Here is a 15,966-nt window from a genome sequence, read left to right on the forward strand (position 1 = left end):
GGCGCGAAATTTGGCCTAGTTTAGGGTCGAAATCGTCTGCTTGTAATTATCTATATATTATATGGATAATTCACTTAGCAGCTCGTAGAAGCCTCACTCGACTTCGAACCGATATAGCTGTATTCAACATAAAATTATTATCAATACCAATTCGCTTTAAAAACGTTATTTCGCTCGCTTCGCAATTTCGTTGAGTGCACTAAACGCTAAATGTTAGCAACAGACGCCTAACTTCGTCAAATCTATAATGATCTTTCAGCAATCAATAACAACGCTTTCTGTTAACATTGTCCTTTGGTAAGTGGGTTGAATTAAATTTCCTTTTCATTTCTATTTGTGAAGGCGAAACGACTATTCGGACATTTTTTTAAGCAAATTTCAATTGCGATCCATGCGATAGTTGTTAATCACGCTAATACGCTATATTATATATTATTCCAAACATAATCTCGACCTTATTAAAAAAAACATATTTTACTTTAAATTGCACCACGAGGTGCTTTGTCCAAATTCTCTATCATTATCCCGTTTTCAACTAAAATTATAAAAACAAAGCCGTGGTCTCGACCTAATCTCGTCTGAGCTCCGAGTAGAAGGTTCCGCCAGACTCAAATCAACCTAAACATGCTTATTGCACGAATTTTTAGGCAGCTTTTAATTTCCTTAACGTGAAAATGAAAGTTTCATGCAATTTGGTTTTGATTTCGAATTAAAACAAGGTTTTGTGCTCAGTGAATTGGTGGCGATTACCGCCAGTTCACCACCGTGGGAGCGCAGTCGTGGATCACTAATTTTCATCACTCATCAGCCCTGAATGCAAATCCCAGCATCCAGTATCTATACACAACGCCACCTAGCAGCCGCACAGTGAACTTGTCGGGTTCCTGGAAACGCTACTCGAGTTGTGACTATAGCGTAACGTTTTCATCATTCATAATATCATTAAACCCGCTAGCTGTTACGTAATCACAAGGTATCATACTTAGTGACTACGGTATGTGAGTTGGGTGAGCACAGACCCCAATAGCGGTCTCTGGTCATGACAAATTTGATTTTCGATAAATAAAACTTAACTGCGTGCCAGATGAAGAATGGGCCCAGTGTATCCAGCAGGTCTTAGTTGGCGACGCTTGCCTCAAACTAGCAGCAAAGGACATTTCTGGCACCTGTCACCAGCACTAGCAGCAAAGAACATTTCTGGCACCTGTCACCAGCTAAATACATTTTGAATGATTTGAAACTCAGACGTGCATTATCCAGCAAGTTACCTACGATAGTAGGTTACTTGTTTAAGCTGTTTAGTAGGCAGTTGACGTAGCCCAATAGAGTAAGTTACCTTACTCTATTGGTCTACGATAGACCTCCAGCAGGTCCAGGTTAAGCAGCGATAGATTTGGCAAACGAGGCGTTAGTTTCAAATGAGGTGAAATGGCAGGTTTAGTCGCGATGCACTTAGAGGGTAGCGGTTGGCGCACTAGCTATAGTTATCTGTCAAATTATATTCAAACTCCACAGTACCTGAGTCTCGCTTTCTTGCAAGCCATTTCCCTTCTCGTCCCATAACATTGCACCTATATTTTTTTAAACATGACGAACTTTTTTTTCTATCTCTCTGGCAGCACAAGTACTGCTTCAACAGCAGGATCAACAAGATCGATGTTCACGATTTCCGGCAATTCACTACGATACATTTTTTTATTGCACGTAATAAGGAAATTCAAAACATAAATTGCCGTAACAATTTACTATTTAAGTTTTTCTTCATATGTGTATAAGCTTCAGGAGCAAGAAATAGAAGCGGGACAGTTAAGCAAGGTTTTATGTACTTCGTTGAAAAGCCCTTTGAAGTTTTAGGTCTCGGAGGGATAGAGATGTCTTCTCAAAAGAACTCGCGAGGTCAGCGTTATTGCGGAGCTTCAGTAAGATCATAACGGTTATTACATCTCGCCACACTCTGTATTACTCAGTGCAATGCTATTACAAAAAGTCAGAAACATGGCTAACAAACGATGCAAAGGCGTGCAGCACGAGGAAGACTTTTGAAGTGAATGTTCTCTGGCACAGAACTTGGAATTTAAGATGCACGGCTTGTGTAAAGTAATGGAAAGATTCGAGCTTACCTCCTCAGGTATCATTGATGAGGGAGCCTGGCAGAAAGAAAGAAATTTTGAGGACTTTGGTAAAGTCGTTTGTGAAGAAATAGAGAAGTCAGCATGTACAAGGGTTAGTAACGGGGGTATCAAGTATCTTATATAATCATTCGAATGAATGTTGATTACTCGAAACCTGAATTTATTGACGAAATTGTCATCAGTCTACTATCTATCATCAGAATATGAAAAAAATCCCATAAAATGCTGGTCCACTGAATTTCAGTTTTTCGTCTGCAAAAACTCAAAGTTTATTGAACTTGCGCGCCTGGACTAGACCATGAATTTTATATACACGTGGTAGTAAGTATGCAGTTACGAGTGGAGCCAACTAATATTAACGGGTACACTAAATCACTGCAGGTGCAAAGAGTCATTCATCATCGCGTGACAGCGTAAACGACAGAATAAATAAGATTTGTATCATCACAGCTAAAAAACTAAACACATAACACGTCAAGACGAAATTAGGTGGGACAATGCAATTATGGATTATCTGCAATGGGAAATAAAATAGAAGCACTCGAATTCAACCGATTTATTGAGGGTTACATCAAAGTGAGAAGCACGGTGCAGAACACCGAATAACAAGGAAATTCAATGCTACGAACGTTACCTTGAAATAAAAACGTCATTCACGCAATAATTTACTGTAATAATATAAAGAAATCCCACCTTGCGTCGGCTCCACAAGTGGAAGGATCAGATTATTCACCCAAGTTTTTCACCAGTGAGATGAGGCTAATGCTAGTATTTGCAATATGAGCTAAGATGTACCCAACGCCACAAGCATGAACATCACCAACCGGCCATGCCACATTCTTGCGTTTAACAAGAGTATCAGTAATTGTGGTAGTAGAAAAATAAAGAGTGGTAGTTACTAGAGACGCGGCAGCAGCAACAGATGTTCTAGTGAGAATAATAATTCACCAAGCCCGAGCAGTGCGGGCTTGGGGACCCTAGAGTCCAACAGCACGGGATAAGAGAGCACAGCTGTGATCACATCACCAAACCATCGCTGGTTGGGGGAACCGAACGGACCCAACAGCTGCTCGCTCTCCCCAGAGCTGTGAATGTATCACGCCTACCTGACTGCTACGCGACATGAGGCGTCACTTCGCTGCCGAAAATATCAAACATAACTTATTCAACAGCGCTGCAAGATAAACAACCAGAAAAATTAAAATCCGCTGGCTGATGATGTCATTTCTAGGCAAATTTAGCAAAACCAATGTATGAACTCCCTAAATAGTAAAATGTTCAGGTGTACTTCAGTAATTTCGCACTATAAAAATGCATAAAAAATTCGAGGATTCGCGAACTTTAAAGAAATCAAACGCTAGGACATTCACTGGAACGTTTCCGCAATCACGACCAACACTCGAAATATGAATCATGACAGAATATTTAAGCAAACTTTGGTGCTCATTGCTAAAGCGAAATTTGTAATGTGAGTAAATAGGTTCAATAACGTCTGAGACGCGTTACATCATCATGCCCAAAACACGCGACATGAGTCGCTCTATTCGCAAACAGACGAGCGAGTTCCCTCCGTCTAGAAGGTTCAAAGCAACGCTACTTTAATTCGCAATATAGGTAAATTCGAAATACTTCTATAATAACTGAACATTTTACCGCGAAGAAGTAGATGTATAACTACCATAAAAACCTTCCTACAGATTATTCAACTTACCTCAACTAAGTTCTAAGAATAACACGGTAAGAGTACGACAAAAGCTTAAATACGTTCACGGCAGCGTGCCACACGTCATGCAAGACGCCAAACGTCATTTTGAACCTTACTTCAAGCCTTATCCCAGGGACTAGACACTTTGAACGTCAGCTCAGTACAGTGTGACAGTGCGACATTCCGCATTAGTTTAGGGACAGTCGCCGTGGCAGACTGGATGACGGTGCAACCGAGACGGGAGCAAGAGGCTATTACAATAAATTAAATGCAACGAAATCAAACCTAGATATCAGGAATCTACAACTATTCATGAAGGTTTCATTAATTACGGTAGCTATGCTTTCAGAAGAGCTTAGACAGTAAGGCCGTGAGATGCAACAAAATTGGATTATGGTCAAAATATTGAAATGCTCGTGGTTGAAAATTTTGAAATAACTTAGGGAGAAAAGATCTGTGCGTCACTGCATGAAAAAGTTCCTACAGCAACTTATGCCTATTGATGCCATACTAAAACACGCAAAACACTAACCCACAAATAAACTGCAATCCTTTATTCTTTTTGAATCATCAGTGAATGGACTAACCTTTGCCGATACATCGTCAACACTTTCAATACGTAGTTGCAATGGAATCACTGTAATGGCTTACCTCAAGACAGCAGGCTTTACTATCTCAAGCCCACCGGCGTCAATTTCGAACAAATTTCATCAACGATACCATTAAGGGACTGTACAAAAGTCAGGGTAAGAGCCTCAACCCAACACCGCGTACTGCTAAATAGGCAGTCTCTTCAAATAATGAACAAGAAAAGGCCAGAAAGTGAAGAGAGAAGCAAGCATTAGAAGTTTTAGTTATTTTTTACATCTGAAGATTAACAAAAGATTCAGAAGCAGAGGAATTACTTCTCGTATTTCGTCAAGGTATTAAGTAAGAATTAAGAGAGACGCTTGCCAATTCATGGTTTTCAGGAGATAGAATATCTTGAAGAAAATTTGAGTAATGAATACGTCAAGGCAGAGAATCCAAGTTGATATGTAACTAATTAATAACGATATTGAAGAAGCAATGTGTCGGGACGACGCCGGTTCTTGCCAAAGAGCGCCCATTGGTAATGCTAAGTCGAGACTTACAAAGTACAGGCAGGTTGGTTGGCGATCGCTCCCTCAGCCCAGGGTCGACCACGTCGAGAAGGTACTACGTAAATATCATACAATTAAATCATACTTTAAATACAATAAGCACACAAACTATTACATGAAACCTCGTCAAAATATAATTGTTACAAAATGCAATACAGAATTAGATTTAGCTCCCGTTGCATAGAACAAAACATATTGGAAAATAAACTAACGCAAGCGAGTCGACCAATTCAAATGCTGCTTCAATCTTGCACTATTTCATTATTTCAAAATAATCTGTTTCTGGCATTTCATTTCCTGCTCCGATAACACAGACGATTTGATCACAAAAATTAGACCTTTTGGCTGTTTGTTACTTTTACTACACATAGTTTGCAGCAATTTTCGAGAATTTTTGAACGTTTCATATTATTCTCACTGTACCAGTCAGTAATCTGTAAAAATCAATAGAAGAAAATGCACACTCTCCTATCAGTAGAAGAATACGATCAGTGGGTTGTAATAACATTTCCCCAGCTTTTCTCGATGTAACAGCGAGATAAGCGTGCCGCATCAATGCCTAACATGAGCGGCTGCAGCGCGAACAACACCGAAGCGGCGACCTAAGCCCAGTGTCTTATTTTCGAACCGCGCCTTCACTGGTCGAGTGTTCAGTAAGAGAAAAAGAGCGTCGCAGGGTAGCTCTACAGTCACCTGAAGCGGGGGATCATCTGAGGAGCACCCATCATTGGAGGGCCCATCATATGCCCTGGGATGCCAGGATGACCCATCTGTGGACCTGCACCAGAAATAGCTTAGAATAAGAAAACAGGGCAGGCATTACTCGTATCGGAAACATCTCACGAGAAAATAACACAACTATTCAGATGACAAGGCCGGTATAAAGTGCAAGCCAGGCAAGCAGGTGAACAAGATCGGTAAACAAAAGGAAGCAAGAAGGACGTGCACCACCATAAGACAAATGAATTACAGGGAATCAACACTGAACTTCCCGTATTAATTTTACCTATGACTGGCGAGGTTAGGGCCGTAGGCCATAAACACGGGCTCAAAGACTGGCGTTAGAACAAAGGTTAGCTGAGAAGTACTCACCGTTAGCGACGTTCATAGCACCTAACTGCAGGGGACCTCCCATCGGCTGCATGCCCTGCATCGCTGGCATCATGGCCCCCACGGCCGGTCTCATCATGCATTGGGTCACGGGAATACCCAAGGAGTGGGGCATCATAGGCACCATAGTAGACACCATGGGACCCATCGGGGATACCATGGGACCCATCGTTGACACGATTGGTCCCATGTGGGTCATTGGGGCCTCCACCATCATACCAGGAGGCCTAACCATCTGTGGATGGCTCGTCATCATCATGCCGGCCTGCATGCCAGGCATGGCGGCAGCCGTCGAGGTCGGAGCGGCCTGAGAGGAGGGTGGCTGCTCGCGAGGCTGCTTGCGGCGGTCGTCCTGAAAAAGACCAAAACTTGTAATAAATTTTCTCGGAAAATTCATTACATAGCATTCAATTACTATGTAGGGAGAAGACTTCTTTTCCATTACTTCACCTTTGATACTAGCAATATTCACATATTATGTATTTAATTTGGGTAAAAAATAGTTCAAAACTTTGTACTTGAAAATTATTGTTTTTAAATATTCGAGGTATTTTTCACAACACAAGATAATTTTCAACCAATTAAATCTAACGAGGGGAAAATTATTTACACACATCTAGTCTTTTGAATTCTCCCAGAAAGCGAGGATGGATTGGTTTCCACGTCAGTAATGGATATCAGACATAGTGTATGATGTACATTCAGATAGCAACCAAGATATAAAAAAATAAGCTAAATTACGCAACTGCTCATGCAGATGCGTTCACCGATAGTTCACAAGTTGTATGGATTAATAAGACAATTGAGTAGTGAAGGATTTAAAATGATACAGGGCTAAAAATCAAAACCTTGATTCACTGGTTTCCTTGATATATTGCAGTAGGTAATTCTTGATGGTATAGGTATACTGACAGGTGAAGGAGACTCGCTGGGATGAGGTCGTTTGTGCGAGGGAGAGGAGCCTCGTGATGACTGCTGCTGTGGAGAGGAGTCACGTTGTTGTTGCTGCTGCTGCTGTTGTTGCTGAGCTGGACGGGGTTTAGTGAACTGGTACTTGGGTAACCGAGCTCGTAGTTCTTCCTGCAATACAAGTCATTTTATCACAAGCAGAGTACAAAAGGTAGTTTCTGATGATATCAAGGTGCACTACAATGAATAGTATTGGTATCAAAACATACCAGACCATTCTAACTCTTCCTCTCTCATAGTATCACAATTTTATTCCAAGGATGCACGGCTGCAAGACATACTACTGAACACGTTACACGCATACCCATCATATTAAAGCATCAGTGCATGTCAGTGTCATCAGTTATGATGTCCTATGATGAGACTTGGCACCCACCAGCGAAACGTCCTCGTCAGGATGCACGATGCGGGAAGTCGACGAGATGGCAGTGATGAGCGTCTTCTTCTCAGAGCCATCCTTGTCGCTGCCATTCCTGGAGGACCCGCCGCTGCTGCTCTGCTGCTGGCCTGAGCTGCCAGCTGAGCTGAACTGAGGGTTGAAGGCACTGCCAGTTTTAGGGGGCGGTCCACCAGCCTGTCAGGTTAGTTGTGTTAGGAAGATGTATCAATACGGAATAATGATTGAGCATAGTAATGTTGGGAGGTGTTGAGTTCCATCGAATAGTGTTAGCTAGTAAAGAGTTAAATACTAAAAAATTATAAATATTAATAATATTATTCAGAACAGCTTAACAGTTCAAATACATTCAGGTCGGGACTCCAGGATTATTTTTGTAGATATTATTTTATATAATCAAGATGGTAATTAATAGAAAGCCTGATTGCACTAGCGGTGGACTTGCCTGAGCAGCAGACGGGAAGAGGGGCTTGGTAGGGCCAGGCTGGGGGGGAGGGGGTGCTGTAGCAACGGGGGGTGGCGGCCCTCCATGGGGACCAAGATGTCCAGCAGGGCCCATAGGTGGCCTTGCCATGTGACCACCCATATGCCGCATGGGTCCCCCCATATATGGTCCCATGGGCCCCATAGGTCCCATAGGACCCATTGGTCCCATCATTGGCATCATAGGTTGTCCTGTAACATCAAATAAAATTAGTAAGATTCACAAGCTTCAATGAAATAAATTATGGCATTTAGAAACAAACCATTCATGGAGATAAGAATCCATCACCTTTCTTCATGAGGAAACAGTTTCATTCAACAGCAAAAATTAAATATTTTTACATCGATAAATGACTCGATTGAAAACCATGACCATGCCATCAAAGAATAGCACAGCAGTATATAGGTACCTGCACTGTAAATTACTTTAAAGCCTCACCATACTTATGTTGATAAGACGATCAGTACATCATAAAGAAGGTCAAAGAGAGATATACTTCAGACAATATCAGAGAGCTCACCCATCGCCCATGGAGGAGGAGGGCCTTGCTGTCCCTGGGGCATCATGGGTTGCATGGTGGGCACAGGGGGCATGTGTGGAGGCCGGCCAGGCTGTGGTGCTAAGCTGTGATGAGCTGTTACAGTTGTGGCTCCTTGTGATGTCATTGGGGATGAACCATCGTCATCATCATCATCGTCGTCGTCACGCCCACCAGATGCTTTACCTTGCCTTTGCTTTTCGTGCTCCTTGATGTCATCCTCAGGTATTCCTTCCATCCCATAAATCTCTATTTCTATGTTGTTTCGATTTGGTAAAGAATTGGGAACTTTGTCTATTGTTTCTTTGTGTACCTGAAGAAAAAAATCAGATAGGTAATGTGCTTGATGGGCTAAGATTACAAATTTACAAATTTGTCTTCAATAAAATTTCATATGCATATATGTATTTTTTTCTAGAACAGCCTTAAACCACCAATTGTACCTGCCATAACAATCGCCTGAACAGATGATTTTTTTTTGTCAGTTAAAACCATTGATCTTTATTGCCTTGACAGCAAACTGTTCACAAGCTTGAGACTAATGATTTCAAGCCTTCATTTCATAATATACTTTCAGATTCCTTCAATCTAACTCACACTGATTATTTTGCAGGACCTTAAAATTAATTGTTTTATACACAAAAAATGCATTTCAAGGCATGATTGATTACTGATAAAGGTCTTTAACAAATGGAAAACCGAAATAATTGGGTTGCTTCAATTTAGCACCACTTAATATACTGATCACAACTATCCATTGTTGGACTGCCATCACTTCAGCTCAGAATGTCATGCAACTTTATTCAAGAAACCTATTGAGAGTGTTACCCATGTCAATTAAAATAATTATAATCAAAGGCCAAGTACAGAGCTCATCATAGGATTACCTTAACAGACAAGCCTGTGTAATTTCTCACTAAAGTTGAAATTAAGGGCATTTTTATTTATAAGTTAGGCAGGCAAGTGTTGCTGGAAACTGGAAATTATTCCTGATATTTCAACAGCAAAAACAGACAAATTTCATTAACTTTGTGCTATTACTCAAAAGCTACATCAAAAGCAACCGTTTCACTTTTAAGTGATCAACTAACCTGCATGCAGTGAATGGACAAGCCAGGGCCAGTATAGAGTTTCTTGTGGCATGATGGACACTTAAAATGTTTGGCCTTTTGATGCTGGATCAGAATCTTCTCATCATCAAATTCCCTGTTGCAGTACCTAGAAAATAACATTGATCAGTTATTATAAAATCACAACTACAATAAGGATTTTGGAGCATTTACACTTTTGTAGAAGGGATTAAAAAATGCACACAAACTTAACACAAATGTAAGGATAAATTACCAGATGGTTGTGATTGGTACAATGGCAAGCATGGTGGAGCCATCAATGCTATCTTAAATTGCATGGTTATTTAAGAAATCAATGTAAAATTGTATTTTTATATAAAAAATTTTTATTTGAGAACAGTTCTCATTGGCTTTAACTATTTTCTTTTTTATTGCACTCATCATATTACAGCATTTTTTAAGGATAAGTTTTCAAATTAGCTGCCAAAGCAATAGCATAGTAAATTTTAAGGTATTTAGTCAGAGCTACTAAAACAGGGATAGGATTAAATAAATTTTTACTCTGCATTTTAACTGTGGCTGCTCCTTTTCAGTTGGTACTGTTTAGGAACAATTCATGATTTCATGTCTCCGCCCAAACTAATTGGTAAATATTAGCGCCAGGGTTATCTATTTCTGTCAGTGAAATGACTGATTGTTCATGTCACACTCATAAACTTCAGGCTAGGTTGGCTAGCTAATTATTAGAGAATGAAAAAGTGAAGCAAGGATTCATACAGGTAGAAGAAGATGCAGCTAAATTAGATCAATGAAACATTAGATGAAACATGACAAATTGACTTGAGTCTTTACTCTGTACTTAACTCCTCAATAAAACCATACAATAGTGTGGTTTAAACCAATAACTATACTAAATAAAACCATACAATAAGCATGCAAAACCATACAAATACTAATTAAAATTGGCATCAGATACCAATCTAGAAGTCTATATTGGACTTCTGCATTTGATACTTTTTTGCAAGCAAGATGAGATGAGAGATCATGGTTTGTCTCAGTTAGCAATAAAAACTGGGACAATTTCAGGACTCTGGGGGAATTTTTGATCTTGGACAATGGTCACAATACCAAGACAAGAGGTCCCAGACCCCAGTTGAAATGGGAGTTTCGACTATTTCCAGGAATTTCAATCTTTTATAACATTACATAACAAGACAAGTTAATCCTTAATAAGTACCTAATTAGAATTGTTAATTGATTCAGACATTGCACTGTGCAGAGAGTGGATGAATATTGCAAGGTCTTTGGCGATGCTTCAGTAGCAAAATTTATGCCTTCGGAAGATCTTGCCAAACAAAACACATTTAGATTGAAATTCTTGCATTTAATATATTTGTCAGTCTTCAGCCAACTATTTAGAAAAAATTAAGGTTGCCAGCATGTTGGATGGATCAGAATGCAGTAGGGTAAACGCAGTATATTCCGACATCGTGGGTAATTCCGTCACCTCTCTAGTTTTTCCTTTATATTAAGCTTTGTTTTAGTTCCATGCATTTGTTGATGGTTGAAATGGTGACGTCATACATTTGCGCGTCTGCCGCGTCAAACTACTGCCAAAACACTAGGTCTTGGCCATCTAGCGGGAAAATATTGAGATCCAAAGAGAAACAATGCACGCTACCCAGTGAGATCGAAAAATGTGTCAAATTTTACAGTTGACCTTGCTCTACCAAATAGTGAATAACTGTTTGTATAGGAAGAATATTATGGTTTGAGACTTTTAAGGGGACCGACCTGGCATTTTGAAAACTTCTACAGTTATTATCCGATTGACATGAAACTTCACATACATACGTAAAATGTAAAAAGAAAAACATTTTGCTCCTGTGAATTTTTCGAAAAAATTGATAGAAAACGTGATATTCATAGAAAACGGACAAATAACGGGTACTATAGAAAATCTGTCTCCCCCCACAAATATCATCCTACAACATCGAGACACGTATCATTCGATTCGTAAAGACCATATCTATCGACTCTATCGTTCCTTTTTTTCATTTTCCACCTAGTTTTTTTTATGACAGTTGAGTTTAGACCATTGCAACTTGCAACAGGGGCCCAAGGGCCAAGGGCATGGGGCCTTGCGAAGGGTTAAGACCGCGGACCGCCGCACGGCGGTGGACCAACATAAGTACCTCTCTTCATAGACTTCCACTATGAATTGTGTCGAAATATACCGCGTTTACCCTAGTTATTTGTGGTAACACATGCATGCAACATTTTAAATAAGTTTGTGGCTGGTAAATTAGTTTTTCATTACTCAGCGTAAATGGCTCTTCATTAAAAATTACCTGGCGCCGGCGACGCATCTTTAAAATGGTTGGCAACACTTTGGCCTTGAAAACCCACATATTGGCAATGCTGCTTTCACCTTCTGCACCCTGGCAGACCTAACTGATCAATTAGCCTATCCAAATCCCATTGGTGGTTTGGAGCTTAATCATAGTATAATTGAGGGTGCTTTCTGCAACAGGGTTTTCAAACAATGGTTTCATTGATGCCATACTCAGGATGATGTATGTTTTCGATGAATTTTCCCGCGCATTTTCACTTTTTTTAAGCTACTGCTGTGCACAGTTGGCGCAATGTAATGAAAATTGATTATCTTCGCGCACGTGTTCGCGCAATCCCGGCCATCAATTCTACGTCGCGCTGCCGCGCACGAGCAGTTTGTGGAATGTGGAGGAACAGACATAATACTCCTATTACTCAGTACAGTATGCCTTTAATTATCTTTCGATAATATATGATTTTTCTTGATACTGAAATTTGGTGAATGAGAAATCTAGAACTTTATTTTAGAAGAAATGTTCTCCAAAGTCATATGGCAACACTGAACACTGTCTGTTTACATTTCGTATGTATAACAGCCGCAGTTTACGATTACCGTACATTCCGTATCTGACAAGGCGGACAAGCGGAAGAGTCAGAAGTAACCCGGACATGTCTTACATTTTATTATTGTCAGTTCGACTTGCGTAGTCAATATACTTGCGTATATTGTCGACTAAAATAGTAGAACTATTTTAGCTTTCTAAAGTACAGCGCACGGCGCATTTTTTTACCAGCATAGTACGGCGCACTGCGCAGGTTGTTAAAATGACAAATAAATTCCCGCGCACCTGTCACATCTTCCTGACCATGGCATTGATGGTCTCCACTCTCCACTTCCTCTGCAGGCTTGAGGCTAGAGCTAGATACAACCATTTTAAACTAGGTACAATTTTGGTTAATCTATGTTTATACAAGTTTTATCTAGGTATTCAATTAACTTGGAGAATAAGTACAATTTAGGACCAAAGTAACAGAAGATACAAAAAGGTGAATGAAGACCAAGATGCAAGGGCAAAAGTCAAAACTGAGGCACCCCGCAGTCCCGCACCAGAGTTAGGTATAAAAATTCAGATTCAACTAGGTATGCTGCAAATTTTCATGCCATGAAACTTTGTCAAGAATTAATGTGTTTATTGTGTTACACTTTGAATTCAATGTAAACAAGTTTAATTAGGTATGCATAATGAACTAGCTACCTAGTCATGGCTGAGCTAGTATGGAATATATCTACTTGGCAAGCCGCGACTGAATTTTTCGAGCCGTGGTTTTATGGATTTGCCAGCCGTGATTCCATTTCTACGAGCCGTGATTCTATTTCACCGAGCCATGAATTCCATATCTTGGCCATGAAAAGCCATTTACGAGGTGCGAATGCAAATTTATTTACAAAGTTTATGCACGTGTTACCCCAAATCTCTAATTTTACCCTTAAACAGTCAAACGGCAACAATAAAATTTGTCTCTACTGTAAGTTCAGCACGTGTTAATATACAGTCTGACTGCTTTGACATGACCGCAACTATGCGCGATCTTCAACAAACGTTTTGTTTATTTGTTTACATTACGATGTTTATGTTTTTTCTGCAAGATATTTTTGGCGGAAACGGTAAAGCAATGCGGATGCGGAAGTTGAAAATTTTATGAAATGACATGTTTGCGAAGTGCAAACCGCGATTTTTTAATCAAACAAAAATTTATGACATTCGAGCCGCGAGATTTCATACCTACTGAAATTATATGATATTAGAGCCGCGATATTTCAGACAAAAATAGGACTTTTCCAGACTAGTCCAGGCTGAGTAGGTCAACTAGCTACTGAGTACTGAATACTGATCAATTTAGTGCTTCCGCTAGTTTCGCATAAAATTATGATTGGGTTCAATTCACACCAACTTTATAACAATGGCTTTGTTCGCACATTAAAATTGTATAAATGACTATGAATTATGAAAGACGGCAAAGCAAGTCGCACGATTACGAATTAGGATGCAAGAATGAAGTTACGAACTGTTAACGACTCCTCCTAGCATAAATAAACACTTAAGCAAATCAACAACTCACCAACACCAAGGTTTTGTCTGCTTCTTCTTCTTTCTGCCCATTGTAGTAGACTTTAAATTCAGCTAAGGAAGAAACTATGAAACACGCAGTACACCGTGATCACTCAATACAAGATGGCGGCTTGCAAGTCGGGGTAAAGGGCCTGAACTCAAATGTTGATACTAGAGGCTCAGAGGTGCGGTTATATAAGATTTGCAGTTGTGATTGTCAGCTCAAAATGAACAACAACGTCATAATTTATTCTCGGTAAATAGATCAAAATCTGTCTAGTCAGTTAAATCTGGGAAACCATTTGCTCTGGATTTAAAACTTAACCAACAAAATATCTGATTTCATGACATGGTGAAATTGTCAAATGATTCGTTTTGAGCATTCCGCCGAACATACAGAGCCCTGTATAACTTGTTCCCTTAGAGTGCTAACAATACTTTACAGTTTTAAAATTATATATATATATATATAATGTAATCGTGCTATTTCAATGAGATACAGTGCTGTATCTCCTAAACTGACATCAGCTAATGAGCCTAATTGAAAATGAAATTCAAAATTCGTTAAAGTTGACCAAAAATTTAAATTAAAGACTAGTCTAAGGCATATGGATTGTATTAGAAATGACAACACTCACAAAACAATTCGAAAAATACGTCATCATATAAACGTTGTATAGCTCCGCAGCCGGTTTTCGGTCTGGGCTTCAAAACTGTAGTGAATATCTCTCTAAATAATGTAAGATTTTCGATGGAACTTCATGAAAAAGACTCAGAAAAGCCTTTAATTTGTCGTCGGGTCGGGGGTTTTATTCGTTTTCTATTCATTGACAAGTTATGCGGCTAGTTCATTGACGCACGGTTCTCATCAAGAGGTATGGAACCAAAATCCTGGCCCAAGCACCAGATATAATTATCATTAACTCTGAAGAAAACTTATTTTACTGCGTTCATATATATGCGAAATAATCATTACATCGTAGGTACCGCAAAGCCGCACCAAATATGGATGAAATCCAAATCGAGAAATCACAGGACCCTGAACACCGTCACAATGTGCTAAGGCGTTCAGCAATTTTTTGGGGAAATTTCTAAGCCACTTTGAATTTTAGTCCGTATACGCACGCAACGTGTAACTGAAATTGAAATCATAAAACTTTTACAGCGTATACTCTCCGTTTTTTATAGGAGTTCATTTGACAAATTGAAATTCTAACAACTTCAAAGTTTTGAAATTTGTCATTCAAATTTCAAAATTTCAAATTTCAATTTTTGTTTACATTTAAAATTTTTTGACAACTTCAAATTTCAACGCGTACAGACGTACAACCTGTGGATGAAGACACAATCGAAAAAAATCGCACGACCGAAACATGCGTAAAATTTTGGTTGGAGTTAATCCAAGCAGGTTCGTTACCATGTTTTAACTTGCTATAAAGATTCTTTTTGTTCAAATAAAGCAGGTCCAAGTTTTAAAATTAGGTATTGTTTGGCCACAGACATCATAGTAATCAAGGTCAAACATCTGTAGTAATTTTAGTAAATAAAAGTCCATTTTGTTTAGTAATTAAAGCATTTTTGATATAATTTGGATTACATAGATTTCTTGTGAGTGAAGTAGTAAGTTTTACTTTCCCAATCAGTTTTGCTTAAGATTTTCGCAGCATTTCCAAACAAAAATGTTACTACAGCATTCTATCTAATGTTGAAACTATTATACAATTTTTGGGAACTCGTAGTATTTGAATTATCTAAATTAGAAATGAGTAAATTTTTATGGACTATGTAGATTTTTATCGAAAATTAAATCAAAGGATAGAAGGCGTTGTGGGTTCAGGCGTGGCCTGTGTGAACTATTGTATTTACACCGAGCGATTGTATTCGGGTATCAATTATTACACAGGGAACTACCCATTTAAGAATGTCGTGTGTTAAAATCCTGAAATTCATTCGGGGTAATCACATTTGAACAAT

The 15,966-nt window shown here is 39.3% G+C and overlaps 1 protein-coding gene across 3 annotated transcripts; it reads right to left on the reverse strand.

The window, feature by feature from the left end:
- Positions 1 to 1,729: 1,729 nt before the first annotated feature.
- On the reverse strand, positions 1,730 to 14,152 carry LOC108676614 (BUB3-interacting and GLEBS motif-containing protein ZNF207). Of its 3 annotated transcripts, XM_018164725.2 has the most exons (9): positions 14,003 to 14,152; positions 9,569 to 9,695; positions 8,460 to 8,790; positions 7,901 to 8,130; positions 7,435 to 7,632; positions 7,002 to 7,169; positions 6,072 to 6,441; positions 5,673 to 5,757; positions 2,674 to 5,034 (listed from the first exon to the last, which is right to left on the reverse strand). In XM_018164725.2, the coding sequence occupies exons 1-9, from the start codon at positions 14,041 to 14,043 to the stop codon at positions 5,004 to 5,006; spliced, it is 1,581 nt and encodes a 526-aa protein (XP_018020214.1). In that variant the 5' UTR covers positions 14,044 to 14,152; the 3' UTR covers positions 2,674 to 5,003. The 3 variants fall into 3 exon arrangements, with proteins under 3 accessions (XP_018020215.1, XP_018020214.1, XP_047737635.1); XM_018164726.2 differs by lacking the exons at positions 2,674 to 5,034; positions 5,673 to 5,757 and adding an exon at positions 1,730 to 2,147; XM_047881679.1 differs by having other exon boundaries at positions 2,674 to 5,757.
- Between the last annotated feature and the right edge of the window lie 1,814 nt (positions 14,153 to 15,966).

The sequence above is a fragment of the Hyalella azteca genome, unplaced genomic scaffold (assembly GCF_000764305.2).
Source record: "Hyalella azteca isolate HAZT.00-mixed unplaced genomic scaffold, Hazt_2.0.2 contig8570, whole genome shotgun sequence".
In the NCBI taxonomy this organism is placed as follows: domain Eukaryota; kingdom Metazoa; phylum Arthropoda; class Malacostraca; order Amphipoda; family Hyalellidae; genus Hyalella; species Hyalella azteca.

Coding starts and splice junctions, on each gene's coding strand:
- LOC108676614 (XM_018164725.2), bottom strand. CDS start 14,043: ATGGGCAGAAAGAAGAAGAAGCAGACAAAACCTTGGTGTTG. Junction 7,170..7,434: donor CTGACGAGGACGTTTCGCTG/GTGGGTGCCAAG, acceptor CTTGTATTGCAG/GAAGAACTACGAGCTCGGTT. Junction 6,442..7,001: donor CCAGCGAGTCTCCTTCACCT/GTCAGTATACCT, acceptor GGTCTTTTTCAG/GACGACCGCCGCAAGCAGCC.